At 34.1% G+C, this 15,427-nt stretch overlaps 1 protein-coding gene across 1 annotated transcript in view; it reads left to right on the top strand.

Moving 5' to 3' along the window:
• LOC129749052 (protein vestigial-like) overlaps positions 1–15,073 on the top strand; it is a 32,701-nt gene extending 17,628 nt beyond the window's left edge. The window contains exon 4 of the mRNA XM_055743876.1: positions 9,458–15,073. Within this exon, the coding sequence (XP_055599851.1) occupies positions 9,458–9,507 (50 nt within the window). The 3' untranslated portion in view covers positions 9,508–15,073. The remainder of the gene's footprint in view (positions 1–9,457) is intronic.
• The last annotated feature ends 354 nt before the right edge of the window (positions 15,074–15,427 follow it).

Raw genomic sequence — 15,427 nt, 5'->3', positions numbered from 1 at the left:
ATACATAGTATGGGAGAGTGGGGAATCATGGGCCACTTTTTTTTCGTTGTTCCATAACTTCTTTATTATAAAAGATAAAATGAAAATAAAAAAGGGTATGGTTTTCTACATTTTCAAGGTATCATAAGGTATTTTTTTAAATTTTTTATAAGTTATTTTCCCCTAATTCTGACTGTTTGAAAAAAGCAATATTTTTTGGATTTTGAAAAATGGTGGGGAATCGTGGGCCACCAAATCCAAATTGACCAAATAACATGCAAAGTTTATGAATTGACCCAAAACTGTGATTTCCTAATTCATTTCGTTATTTAAAAACAATTTCAGATGATGAAATAAAAAAGAGAGCTGTGTATGATCGCATCGATTCCAAAACCTGGCTCGCGAACGTCTTGGCAAAATTTCTTATATAGGATGGACAAAATATTTTTCATAACTCTTCATTTGGCATAAGAAAACTTTGCAGATAGGTAAAACGTATTTTAAGTTCTGAATGTGTATAAAAACATAATAATATAGATGATTCAAGATGTGTGGCCCACGATTCCCCACAAGCTACGATTTGCAAATTGGTTGCGTTTGTGTGACTTTTTGATGTTTCATCAAAAGTTCCTTTTCAACGTGAAAGATCATGACTAAACTAAGATCATAAACGTATCAGAATATTTTTGTTATGATCGATGAAATAAGCGGGTGTTTTTTTTTAATTATGTAAGTAAATTTTTCTAACTTTTTTTAGCTTGATAAATAAAAGAAGCATATGATGCGTATTTCAGTCAACAACATATAGGAATACATGCTCACGCAAAGCGACGACAATGACAGTTGGTTTGAGATTTTTATCTCAACACACATCTGAGATATTAAAAGTGGCCCACGTTTCCCCATGGCCCACGATACCCAACTCTCCCCTACATATTTTATGGGTCGGTGGTGTTAGAATTTGCAAGATGATAGTCATCATTTCCTCAAAAGATGTACGACTGAGTATTTAGTTGAAGGATTTTCTTCGAAGAAACATCAAGTTTCATTGAGATACTCTCGAACTTTTCTTGTGCGGCCTTCGTCGACAGTGCCTTTACTTTTTATCCATTCTTCAATTTAGTCTCATCAAAAGCTCTTCAACTCTTTGGATCTTGTGAGGCTTGTTCATCCTTCAGGTTCCAACGAAGAAGAGGATTTGGTGTCCCTACTGTTTGCTCAATAAGACCCATACAACACGACATAACTGTTCGAGAGCCATTTATCCGAATGACACTCGATTACAAAATACAAACAAATATGTACATGAAGAAATGTAGCAGTTCAGAATTCGTTCAATGTTAAAATGAGGTGTTGAAAACACTTTCTCCTGAATTTGCTTGGAAAGATGTATCGACGTTTTTTTTTCCATAAACATGGAACACGAAACTGATGACATATGTCTGTCTTGTCCATTTTTCATCACTCGTTCTTGTAATCTATATTCGGATACATTTATATGCCCATTCTCAACTTTTCTTTTTTATGACATATTTATTTAAATATAGGGAGTTCCATTATGTCTAAGCACGATTTAAAATGAACAGTCTAAACACAATTTAGGAGCAAATCCAAATTTTATTTCACTTTTATTTTCTGTATACTCTTCTTTTACAGTGATTCAATACAAATTTAGATTCCAGTCAATCGTAGGTCAATGATCGAATTTTTTATCAAAGACTGCTTATTAGCCTCAGCCTGATGACTGATTTGGGATGAATTTGTCGAACTTTTCTCAAATCCGGTTTGTTGAAGGCCCAAATAGTATCAATCGGTCTCGCTTGAGGATAATTTCGCGGATTCATCTCCTTCCGTACGATCTGGGCTTTGTTGGATTGGTACCAAGCCATCGTGTCCTTTGAGAAGTGAATTGTACTACTTTTAGCGAATTTCGTACGGAATGTTTAGTAATTTTTAAGTTACTAAAAACAAATGATTTAATCATCATTTTCATAAACAGCTTCTGTTTCAGAAATTCAGATTTTAATGGTATTGTGAATTCATAAAAAAGTTCTTTCTAAAAAGTCAGATACCGATATACAGTGAAAACCCGATTTTGTCACACACCGATTTTGTCTACCCCCGATATTGTCTACCCCCGATTTTGTCTCATTTTTTCACCCGATTTTGTCATCATTTTTTATTCAACGCAAAAATACTAAATATCGCCTTTTTTTATTTTCGTCGAACATCTTAGGGTTGAAATCATTCTGAAGGGACAAAACTGATGGATGATTACATCAATATTGAAAGTGAAGATGATTGATCAGGGATATATCAAGATTTTTACACAAAAAAGTCAAGTTTTAAACATGTTTTTTGTTATTACTATTTTAACTAAATCTAAGTTGTTGAATACATTTATAACTAAATATAATGGTATTCAAGTTATCTTAATGCTGTGTTTTATTTGTTTGGGCTTTCTTCAAAGCAATCTCTCTTATAAGTTGCAAGAAGATGACATCAACTATCGAGAGATCTGAAGCATCAGCCCAATCAACTATGTTGTCAAACATACCTACAGCTTCAACACTATTTATGTTTCTTGAAGTTTCACATGAATCATTTGGGGTAGATGCCGCTGATTCTGAGTCTGGTGCCACATCCGAAATTTTTAATGGCTCTAATGATTCGAGGGGCTCGTTTAATGCTGACTGATCATCCAACGTCATGTTCAGAATTTCTTCAACCGTAAATGCTTTACTTGCATACGTAGTCGGTGGCGGCGGCAGCAAACGAAAATCAAAATGGGTTGCTCGCCTGCTAATATTATCATCGTTTCGTTTGTTCTGCTAACCAAATTTAAAAAGGGCTTTTTTTTGGAATAATGCCTTCCTGGTTTGGCCGATCTCGGGTACCAAAAGTCCGGGAATATCATAAGATAAGTATAAATCTTGGCTTCAAATTTGATTTTTGTTCCCAGTGATCTAAAATAAGAAATGTGCGCTAGGAAGTGTCGAGTTCATCCACAAAAATCAATCTGAAATATTCCTGTTCAACGATTGATTTTCCTTTTAATTTGTTTTGTGTATAATTATGTTAAAAACAAGATAAAGCTTGTGAGATTTGGCGAAAATTTGGGGAAAAAATTGAGAAAACATAATCCAGTTGATTTATCAGAAATACAGGCACGCCAAAGCAGGATGAAAGAGAAATTAATCATGCCATCTCGTTTACTCGTGTGGTTGCATATGCTTTAGTATGTCAACGATGTTACTGATATTCATTGCTGTTTTTGCCCTAGCGCGGAATGCTTTGCAGTAGTTCTCAATCTTAAAAAAAAATCAAAATCCTACACTGCAAAAAATCAACACTTTTTGTGTATGTTCCTTCACACATAAGCTCATAAATATCAACGACTATATGATTCAAATAAGTTTTATATTTGACACATAGTTTTTATGAACATGATGTTCATAAAAGCTATGTGCCAAATATAAAACTTTGAAAGATTTCACACTTGCAAAATGGCTGCGATTGAGAAAAAACACGTGACACTGATGGAGGAAAATTTATTGAGTTTATTCAGGCGCATCAGGTAAGTATTTAATTTATATAAAAACATCGAAAAAAACGCGAAGACTACAAAGTGTATGTATGTTTCATTACCTCTCTCTCCCCACAGCTAGTGTTGGCGGCTGGCGCAGATCGCTGGTGGCACTTGAACTAAAATTAAACGTGTTCAGTTAACAAACCTCGGCTAACTCGGATCATGAGCCACCGGAAGGTTACAACAGTTAAGCAGAAAATTTTGAAATTAAAAGATTGTGTGCTAAAAAAATTAATAAATCAAAACAATCATTGCAAAAAAAATCATAAATGTTTATCTCATTTTCAAACGTCCGAAGCTACATAAGAACAACAATTTTTATAACAAATTGCTGCCTAGTTTTAGGCGTTTTTCAAACGAATAATTCTTATGTGTCGCACATAAGGTTGAAATATTTCCTGAATCTATGTGAGACACATATTTTTTATATGGGATGCAAATTGCAAAAATCTATATAGGCAGGCACATACCCCTAATGTGTGGAATTTTTGCAGTGTAAGTATTTGAAGAATAAGATTTTGCGGTCTTTGAAATTAGGTATAAAAAGAAAGATTTTCGTGACTCACTTCTTCGTTTAATGTTGATTATTATGTTTTTAATGTTGGTCCATCTATTCAGTACAATACACAAAAAAAACCCTTCGTTTGTGAATCAATGTTTAAAAATGATAATTAAATTCGAATTAATTAATATTGTAAAGGTTCTAAAAAAATGTATTTTTGTCCTAATAACCATTAAGTTTGCATATTATGATAAGCTCGGATAAAAAGTAATATCGGTTGGGTAACACCGACTAAATCAATATCGTCGCCCCATGATTGTGTACTAGCATTACCAAATACCGATGTTAAACGTTGTTAGAAGAGATAGGAAAAAAACATGGTTGCTTTGATATCGTGCTGCGCCAGAGGAAGGGGGATGAAAGATTTTTCTAGCCAGATTGGTATATCTTGCTCGCTCACACTTGAAAATGATGAAAGACGGAAGCTTTAATCAAAATTAAATGAGAAGACGAAAACTGTCCCAGGTGTTTTAAATTTAAATAGGTACTACTTGGGCGAGGGACTGAAATAAGATGAAGAGGTGGGTTTAGTTTGTGTAAGGCGCCATGATGTACATGTTTGGATGTAGATTTTTTATGACTTTTATCTATATTTACTTATATTTCAGTTGTTTTGAGCAAATATTTAATACCCGCTTATGAGTTTTTGAATGAGAAAAGGTTGACCTTTAAAATTGATTACCGAAATTATAATGGCTGATTTTTTACGTATGTTTTTGGTGATTGTTGCTGTAAAACAATTCTTTCAAAAATTATCAATTTAACCTCATTTTAATCAGCTTAATGGATATCTTATGCAACAATGTTTATGGTAATAATAGGAAATAACAAATCCATGAATTTAAGCTAATTTTAAACATAAAAATTGGATTGATTGAAAAGTAGAATACTCATTCTGAACTGAATGTGTAACAGACGTATTTTATTATTCCAATTCTTTGCAGCTGAGTGAAGAATATCGAAACCAATCATTAGTTAATAAATGTATGTAGAATCTCTCGTCAATTTTTTTTTAAATTTTATTAAATCATGACATATTTTTGTAAAAGGCATTAGGTATTGATAAAAATTAGTAGTTTGATAGTTAGTAAAGTTTTATTTTAAAGTGATAAGAAAAAACAGTTCCAAGGATAATATGTCTTCTTTTTGTTTTGAACTTCATTTTCTTGTATTCAATCGCACCAAATCAGGCGTTAAGGTTCAGAGGGATTTAAGTACCGAAAAGTTTCGTAAAAATTTGGTTCAAAGTTGTCAAGGTGCTAATTTTTCAATATTTTTTTCGAATTCGAGTAGTTTCATTTAATCGAAAAAGGTCAATAATTTCTTTTTTTTTTAATGTTGCAGCATATCTAGATTGAGAAATGCAGAGTTGATTAATTTATTCTATAAATTGATGCTTATAGCAATTGTATCCCTCTGATCCAAATAGTTTGAACAATTCTGATCATTTGAAGCTTTGTTCTAAAAAATTTCTTATGAAATCGAATAATTCTTCACAATAAATTTGATTTCAAAGTGTCATTAGTTATAAAATATTTTGGTAAAAGTTTAGACAAAAAAACTGGGAAACTAGGAGGAAAGAAATCAGTTTCAGGCTTAATGGGCTTCTTCATATGCCAAGCATATATTAGCAATTTAAAAAAATGTGAAAAATTTCATGCTACCGTGTTAGCACAAGATCATTTTAAATGAATTCTAAATACATAGATTTGATGTAATGGAACACCAAATTTTGACTTTCAATTATATGAGGCCAAGTTCAGCTAGGAACACATTAGATAGTACAGAACAGTCTTAATTTTGTAAACAAACACCTTTTTAAGGCCTCTAGGTTCGATCAGGAGTTTCAATAGGAAACTTAGGAGTTTTAAGATATTAGGAGCTTAGGTCTCAAGTGGCTTAATCGTCTACCAAGGTGATTTTCCATGCCGCACTACCTTATCCCAAAACACTCAGCGTGGAGATTTGTGGAGGGATGGCGTACAGCCGGTCTCCATTAAACATATCTCCACATGTGCTGCTCTTCCCTTCCTCCTATCGACTACATGGACTTGGCCGGCGTCGTTATTGGTTCATTTGAAAGTAGGAAATTCTCAAAACTGTACAGTGAGATTGTGTTGCTTGTTCCCAGCACCTTTCACTTGGTTCATTGTGCAATGTTGATTATCTCGAACCAATCACGGAGTGCAACCATTATGCCATTGGCCAGGAGGGGCCGCAGGTGGACCGTAGTTGATAGCAAGCTCAAGCTCAAGCTCAACCGTAAATGCTTTACTTGCATATCTCAAGGTCCTGTGGCAAAATAGTTTCATCGCGGTTGTTTACATCAATCAAATGGATCAAGGGAACACCATTTTCGTAAACGATTTTGATTTTCAAAATAACCATGGTCGTGGATACGGTTTTGTTGACACGCCTTTGGTTAACCACAACCATAAATACAAAGATGGAAACCACAAAAACAAACAATTTTCCAAATTCTTGTTCATACCTATTTAAGCATACTTGTAGTTTGAATTTCCACGACGTAAACGTTTGAAAAATATTGTATGATGTTTTGATGTAAAAAGGGCCTATTACTAGTAATCCTATGTCAAAAAAGGGAATATCTGCTGCAAGACCTCTACACTGTTTTATTTGGATAATATACGTTTTTTTGTAGTAATTTATTAGATAAGAACGGATTAAAATCATGTTTTCAAAATCTCCCAATTTTATCACTCTCCCCGATTTATCACTCTAAAATTCATCATAGGGGTGATAAAATCGGGTTTTCACGGTAATATGAAAAAATTATGACCACATTTCGATTAAAAGTTCAGTTTAAAAATTGCACATTTTAGGTTTTTCAAATCAGATTTGAAACTTGAATCAAGAATTCACATACAGTATTCAGGTTCAGTTTTAAGATCAAATACATAGTTTGATTTAGAGTTTAGTGCCCGTATCCCAGAACTTCTAGCGCGATTGTATAATGTACGTATGATACGTAACTATCGTCGCAAGGCGACTCTAACGTCAAGACGCCCTTGAACGTTTGTGACGTAGCAATCAAAACATTGGAAAAACTGAATCTCACACTCGTGGAACGGTAGTCTTATCCCCAACTATAGGTAAACCACATAGGTCACGAACGGCTCGGAAAGCATGCCAGACTCACATAGGGCTTGCCAAACTATTGCCTTTTTACAGAATTTTTCGGTCAAAATTTAGGTCTCTGTTTTATCAACACTTGGCCATCCCGAACACTGTAAAAATACTGGTCACCCGGAAGCGTTTTGTAACCAATTTTGCAAAGCATTTCGTCATTGATGATAATGTACACCGATTTTCCACACAGCAGTTGATCACATAATTTACGAGCTCTGAGATTTGACGGAAGCAGCTTGATTTTAACTCCGCTTTGGCTTCTTCTGCTTCTTATCTATATGCCTATAGACCCAATCATACCTTGGCACGAGGGAAAGTGCTGAGTCATGGAGATCTCACGTTTTGGCCAAATTCCGAACTGAAGCACTGTTCTTACTGGCTTAAGCACGCTTGACTTTCCGGTCCAAAGTTTTGTCCACCGGACTCGATTTTTGCTCAGGAAGCTGTTTCCCTTTCCATACTTCTGAATGGCATTTAGAACCTTACTTCTTCCATTTTCTTCATGTGACTCAGCGCAATGTTTTGGAGGAACAACATTTGTGCACGATATTTTCGAGATTTTCCGAGGACATGCTTTTCATTTTCCCGAAAATTATGAAAACTGGAACTGATGATACACAGAATTTTTGGTTGAACTGTAAAAAACAACACACAGCAGAAATCAGCTGCTTAAACGTTAACTGGAATAAGCAGCGTTGTATCAAAATCGTGCTTAGACATAATGAATTCGGTTTAAAAATTAAGCTAAGTAGACCGCCAATCAACTACCTATGTAGCTATTTCAGTGAATGTTAGATTTCTCTGGTTTAGGCGTGCAAAGTTGAGGGTTTAAAAAGCTCATACATGTTTTAGTTTTTTTTGTAAAAATTACAAATTATAAAGAATGCTCCATGTATTCTGTTCATCATTGTTGGGTATCGTAAAAATTTGCAATTAATAATTGCCCGGACGTATACTTTCAAATCTTCTCCTCGTAAATCAAACCTCCACTTATGTTCAGCTATTGTTTCTGCCTTTGGCCCATCCCTGACAGTTATCCGAGATTTACGCCCGGTCGAGCCTATTCTGTCAGTGTCAACCATAAAGTGTAATAAATAATTGAACTTGTTCCGTTCGCTTAAAACGGGGCAAGCGGCTTTTAATCTGAACATCTTCTGGGTGACTCGCTTGCTAGGACGTTTTCCATGTGTTGTGACATCGTCGTCGTTGTCCTAATGAAAAAGACCGTCCGACGGACCGACTCCCCTGTTCGGTTGAGAAGCGTTTGCAAAATTTATGTGACATACATGATATAAAAGTTTGGCCTTTGTGCCGTTTGATCGTCGTCGTACTCGTACGAATGGGGCAGCGAAATTAGAAAAAGCCTTCTGGCTAAAGCAACAAAACGAGCCCCACTTACAAAGGACAAACTTTTCACCATAGTAGAAGCGTACTATTTTCAAAGGACGAAAACTCATATGTCCTTTGCCGGAAAACTCTGAGAGGTGGATGAAAGTCTATGTGTGTATGTGTGAACTCTAGCAACAAACCAGTGACATACGGGCGAAGGACTGCTTTTAATCTTTGCTGGCGTTTTATTCAGACAAAAGGGTATCCTATAATATTTCCCCAACTCCCGAGAAATGGGCTTTTGCGTCAGTCACCAGCATGACGAACAAAATGTCCTCCGTGCAATTTGTGTATGCTTTCTGAATAAAGATAGAACAATTTCTTCTGCATGCGCTTTGAAAGCAGCTTCAATCTTGCTGGGCTTCTAGAAACAATTATCGAACCTTTTGGATGGAGATTTAGAAAAGTCATTTCAACAAGATTAAACATTTGATGTTCCGAAAAACACTTTTTTTATGCATTTGAATCTCATGCCAAAGCTTTACTAAATATTCAGTGAATGATGAAACTTTTTTTTCTGTGAAAATGAGGAGCAATAACGCAAAAAAATACTGAAGGCTGGAATCTGAGTCATTTCTCGTGATAGAATTTCAATTAAATTTACACCCTCTTCTCTCATTTGATGTAATAATAACTAATATCTAACCTTGCTCTGTCTGCAATTGGGACTTTGAAGGATACCCCAGAATTGAAAAACCAAACAAATTATTCCATCTATTCCTTAACGTCGACAGCCTTGTTTAGAACCAATATTAATTTACATTTCTTTCTTCTTTCTTCCTTTCCAGGTCTGGAGGCGCAGGTGCAAGAATCGTCAAAGGATCTGTACTGGTTTTAGATAGACATAGCGAAATTACTCCCAAATATCCCCTCGGACACAGGCTTGCAGCAATTTGGTTAAGAAACTTAACATCACGCTACCACTGTTCAATGGGTACAAAGCGACCGGATTCACTGTTCACAATTGGTTGCGTATTTTATTCGTTTCGTCGGAGTTTCAGTCCGGAATACCTACGATTTGAAGTCGGAATGTATGGTTTTCGAAAGCACTCTACCGAGAGATGGTGGCCGGATCACACACAAAAAAAACTATGTAAAAGACAGCGCTACAAATGAGCACAAAACACAAACAACAAAAACAGAACGAAAGCACTTGGAAGTGATTTTAGTTTTATGTATTTCTTTTTATTTATAGATCAGTGCACCTAGTTCGCGTTATTTTTACTGTGTACATAAAATTCCAATTCTAGTTAAGCGCTATAGTTGTAATCAAGCATCCACAAAATCAATCACCTCTTTTGCAAAAAGGTAACTAAAGTACTTAATACCGTTACGCATCGAAACAGGTCTAAGAAAGGTATATTTTTCAACCTTGCACGGAAGTTTAAGAAAAAATTGTATAAACAAAACTCTTTATAGACTGGATAAAAATTTTAAAATATAGTCCAATGAAATTGTTTCTCATCTATATATAAACGATATATCGTGTACTCCTATAACCGCAAGTGGTTTTTTACTTCCGTTGAAATTGATATTATGTCTGTATAACGCCGCAATGTTGACAAACTGCTCCAACCTGGCTTAATTGACAACCACAGAATTACTTTACAGTGACAACAGCAGATCATCTTAAACAAAACCATACATACACACAGCTAAGCACAAACATTGATGGCAAGAAATTTAAACCGACGACACTACTCTGAACAAAAAAAAACAACAGGAACGAGGATATGTGCATATATTAAATTTAAAATCGTATATTATATCGCATCCCAGGCAGGGTAACTACATTTTCAACGCAATTTTCATGTTATGAAGTTTGTTTCTCGTTTGTAAGGCAAAATACAGCCCCCCACAATCATGGGTCACACACAATTATTAGTCACCAAATATTTTAACAGCTGATATCTGCTGAACTGAATGAAATGTAATCATTTTATAATTTTTATATTATCGATAACAGTATCTAAATGCATTGAAAATATTATGTGTGCGCTTGGTAACAGTAAAACTGTTATTTGAATAGTTTTTATGATACGTTAACTATTATGTGTTGAACTATCGCATAAAATTTCAATGTTATAAGGTTGACATCTTAAACTGTTATGCCCCTTATGCGAGTATTTCAAAGATTCCAACAAAATACATTTTTCTCATATAAGCACAAAGGACGAGTTAACATTTTTAAAATGAAACTGAGCAAATAAAATGCAAAATTGCAATCATATTTAGAAAAAAAAAAAAAGGGACCCATAATTGTTACAGCACCCACCCAATTCCACACAATTATGGGTCATTTTTTAGCAAGCAAAACAAAACATTTCTTGGTTGCTATAGTAGGGTTACCATACGTACTCTTTTAAGAGTACATGTACTCTTTTTCGATCGAAAAATGGGCGTACTCTTCTTTTTGTGAAATTTTACCAAATGTACTCGTTTTTGTTGAAAGGCATTTGATCAGAATAACCAACGTATTTTTTTCCATTTTATGAAGTTGTTTCACATCTCATGCAAAATCCAGGAAAGGAATACAGCTCACAACAAATAACTTTAACATTTTGTTTTAATAAACATGCATTTTTGTCGTTATAAAAAGTGAGCGCGATAAGCGCCTTTGAGTATGCAAACAGTTATCAGTATGCACAAAATTTATGTAATGTACAAGAATAATTTTTAAAGATAATTTGTAATTGTCATGTGAGTATTTGATTAAATCGAAATATCTCGGTGCCACCTCAGAAAGCACGAAATATGTAGGGGAGAATGAGGATACTTAATCCCTGGGGATACTTGATTCGCAACTAGAATGTCTTACAAAGATCAAATGTTCTAGAAGAATGTGCCAAAACGAGTAAAATAACAATGCTTCTAGTTAAAAAAATTTTAACAAAATAATTGTTTGAGTGATTGAACTTTGTTTGAAAAATTTCACAAAATGTAACTTGAAGATCTTTTTTCATCACTTTAAAATGCTCCTTACATGGAAAAATTATGAAAAAAATATTTGTTCCAATATATCAATCGTTCGAGCGTAAAATGAACTTCATAATGCCATATTATCAAAGCAATGGAAAACTCTCAACTTTTTTCAGAAAAAGTTTTCTAAAATGTTGATTATGGGTACAATTGATCCCCTAGAGTTGGGTATAATTGATCCCCCTTCCAAACGGCATATTCTTCTTCTGAATTGATCGTTATGATTACTGATAACGAAATTACTAATATTTATCCAAAAACTAATATTTATCAAACAATTGTCTGAAGAAAAGAGCAAAAATAATTGATTTTCTCTTAATTATAAAAAATAGCGCCTTTAAGTATGCAATGTTAACAGCGTTGAGACAAAGTTATAGAATTTTCTTCTTATGTCTTCTATAAATTGTGAAATGAGAACAAACATGACCAAAATAGTCAATTAACATTCTATCTTGGGGTTTTGTTTGATTTTTATACAAGGATTAGGGCTTCCTGAATAAAAGATTAAGTCTCCTTCAGTAGGGGATCCAGTCTCCCCTAACTTCAGAAAAATCGCAATTTTTTTTCCTCCCACGAAAATGCTTCTAGTTCATCAACGGGTTCAAGTATCGATCTAATTTTTGGAGCATAGAAACATGAAGTTACAAGCTGTCAGAAAATGTCAAAGACAGCGAGTTGCTAAATTTTTCCAGAAAGAAATGGTGAAAATAAGAAAAGGGGATCAAGTATCCACACTCTCCCCTACAGTATAACCCCGGTCATCAAAGTCTCTGCGTTATCCGAGCCACCATTCTTATCCAAAGTCCATATAAAATGTGATTTATCATCGCGATGTATTCATAAGCTGTTAAATTGACGTCTATGACAAGATTAAAATCTAAACTTGCCAGAGAAGTCGATTAAATATAAAATTGATATTCATATAAGAATCGGGCTTTGCGCCTGGATGATATGCAATACCAGAGCAAAAGTGTTTGTCAATTTAATTCGTTTAATTCACTTATCCGAGGTGGTACCTTGCCCGACTAACTCGGGTAAGCGGGGTTCTACTGTACAACATTTTGCATACGATCCGGGCGTAATGCTCGATAATCTACGGATCTTGAGTCAACCTGATGGCTGTGATAATGCGGGAGCTCAGAAAACCAGAGCTCGGATAAGCGATGAAGTGATTATCTCAATGTACTCTTTTTGGTATCGCGGGATATGGTAACCCTACTATAGCTCAACACAAATGCGCCTTGAATGTATACTAGGAATGAATGCCCCTGAATGTTTGCCAGAATATAGATGATTTCCATGTTGATATTCGGGTGTTGCCATGGACTTCTATGTGACTAATAATTATGAGCAGTTTGACTAATAATTGTGACGGGTTACAATTTTGACTCATGATTGTGGTTTTGAAAAACGTTGATTGTTTCGGTAAATTATGCTATTTTGTATTAATTATTTTTTAGAACGAGCCAACTGTAATTCATGGTGCTTCTCAGGAGTTTTTTTTATAAACAAAAATTTAAATTTACACAGCAACCGAGAAACCAAGGTTTTTAGAATTACAAGTTTCTCCGAGTTTTTAGTGCAGGCGAGGAGTAAGCGGGGCGCTCAATGAGTTTGTTCACAAACATAAGATTATTTGCTCAGCTTTTCTGAACCGTTTTTGAAAGAAATCGGCTGACGGGAACCAAAGTTATTGATGAAAAACTGGTTTTTCATGTTTCTCCTGCACAAAATGTCTCAAATCACATACAAACTTCAGGCTCGTTGAGCGACCCCTTCCTGTGACCCAATCTGGCCCAAATTTGGCATGAGATGTTGTACTAGGACTAGGATCAATTTTAGCCTGCAGCGCATAACTTTTCACAGGTTTTGGATTTCCCATACGAATTTGGGGCAGTCTAATAAACTCACGATGTGGCAAACTACGCACAGAGTGGTAAATTCCTGGAAGAAAAATGGAAATCCAACTACGTGGGTATGTTTTACCCACTTTTTCTTACCAAACATTGACAATTTGTCGGTACAAGTTGTTGTTCAATTGTTCGATCAAAAAAGTCTGTTTGGTAAAAATAACTTATTATTCGGTAAAAATTACCAAAATTCAACTCAACTTTTAATTTCTATTCATTCCAAATTTTTTTTTCAAGTAATTGATACTTAAAAAGTGTCAATAAAAAAAGTGTTTCAGTGACTGATGAATCATGCGAAAAAATTAACCGAAGCAAAACAGCTACAACAAAGTTCAATGAATTATCATGTTCTACAATAATGTACAATGATGTAGCCCTCTATCTTATCATTCTTAGGTAATAATTTTCGGATCTCAGAAATCTTCTGAACCACCTTCAAAAATTCCAGTCAAAATGACCAATGTTGATTGCTGAAAAGATCAGCAAACTCAATTGCTAGGAAACCCACGGTGTCTCTGGAAGAAAACTTTATTTTTCGAAAATTAGCATCGCTAATTTTTGCACCATATGAAAGCTGGGACTTTCCCCTGTCATTTGAGCCCAAATTTGAAATGATCCACCGGGGGGTCTAGAACATTTTATTTTTTTGAAGATTTTTTAACCTTTTTAACAGTTTTTTCATAGACAAAATTATACTAATCACTGTGAAAAGCCTCGTCTTACCTTTAGCGTAAATCTAACATCATATGTCAATAACATGATTTAATAGGAAATTCCCTGGCTATAATTTTGTAGAAGTCATTAAAGTGATACAAATTGAGAGAAAAGAGTTGGAATGTCATAAACAGAGTGATAATTATTTCATTTGAAAAATCTTATATACCTCTTACCACTGATTGTACTAAGAAGACCAGAAAAAGTATTCTACGAGCTTAGTTATTGATTGTAGAGTGTATAAATGTTTAAAACGGTTTATTCACATCAAAAAATCAATCTTTTACATGAAATTAATCAGGATTATCTGAAGTTATGAACATTAGTAGGGTTTTATTCTGGAAAAAATGTCTCCTGCCTTTCTTGAAAATTTAGTTATTTATATATTTGAGCTAAGTAAGTTTGAATACTTTATGAACAAACATTTGAGACTAGGAAACTTATTAGATTTACTTCTAATAATTCCCCTGGATTTCAAAATCAAACATCTTTGTTGAAAATCTTTCATCCTTTTTAATGATTTCTAAAAGTTTTGATACTTTTCACTTTTGATTGATTGTAAAACCTTAGACACGAGCATGATAAAGTGTCATTTATAAAATATGTAAAATAAAAATCAACCTATTGCTTATGTTTGATTGCATAAATTTGTGTTTTTGGAGCCATTTGTTTATGTAAAAATGTGGTCGAATTTAAGTTTTCAAGCACAAATTCTAGATTGTTCATTTTTCTCAAAAGTACACGTCCTAATGTCCTTCATTGATTTTTTTTTATGAAATAGGGAAAAAAAGACTACAAAATCTCAACATCAACTTTGTTTTCAACAATTTTAAGAGGTTGATTTGATGTTATACTACTATCTGAAAATATTCTCTCAAATCACTTCAAGTTGTTAGATCAGTCATAAGATTTTTTGTGAATTATTTGTTTCGTTTACTAAAAATTTTGCATTTATTCAAATTGATGTTTTTTTCAAATTTCAAATAAAAAAAACTTGGATTTTTATCTGGTAATATGGAACACTGCAAACATTTGTCTGTGGATTCCTGCATTTTTGGAATATTATTTTCATACTTCTACGAAAATAAAATATAACATTGTGTCACGAACAGTGGCAGTGGCTTGAATTGCTTAAAATAATTTTTCTACATATAT

The sequence above is a fragment of the Uranotaenia lowii genome, chromosome 2 (assembly GCF_029784155.1).
Source record: "Uranotaenia lowii strain MFRU-FL chromosome 2, ASM2978415v1, whole genome shotgun sequence".
NCBI lineage: Eukaryota > Metazoa > Arthropoda > Insecta > Diptera > Culicidae > Uranotaenia > Uranotaenia lowii.
The sequence above is the reverse complement of the archived record's forward strand: the minus strand, read 5'-3'. Positions and strand labels throughout refer to the sequence as shown.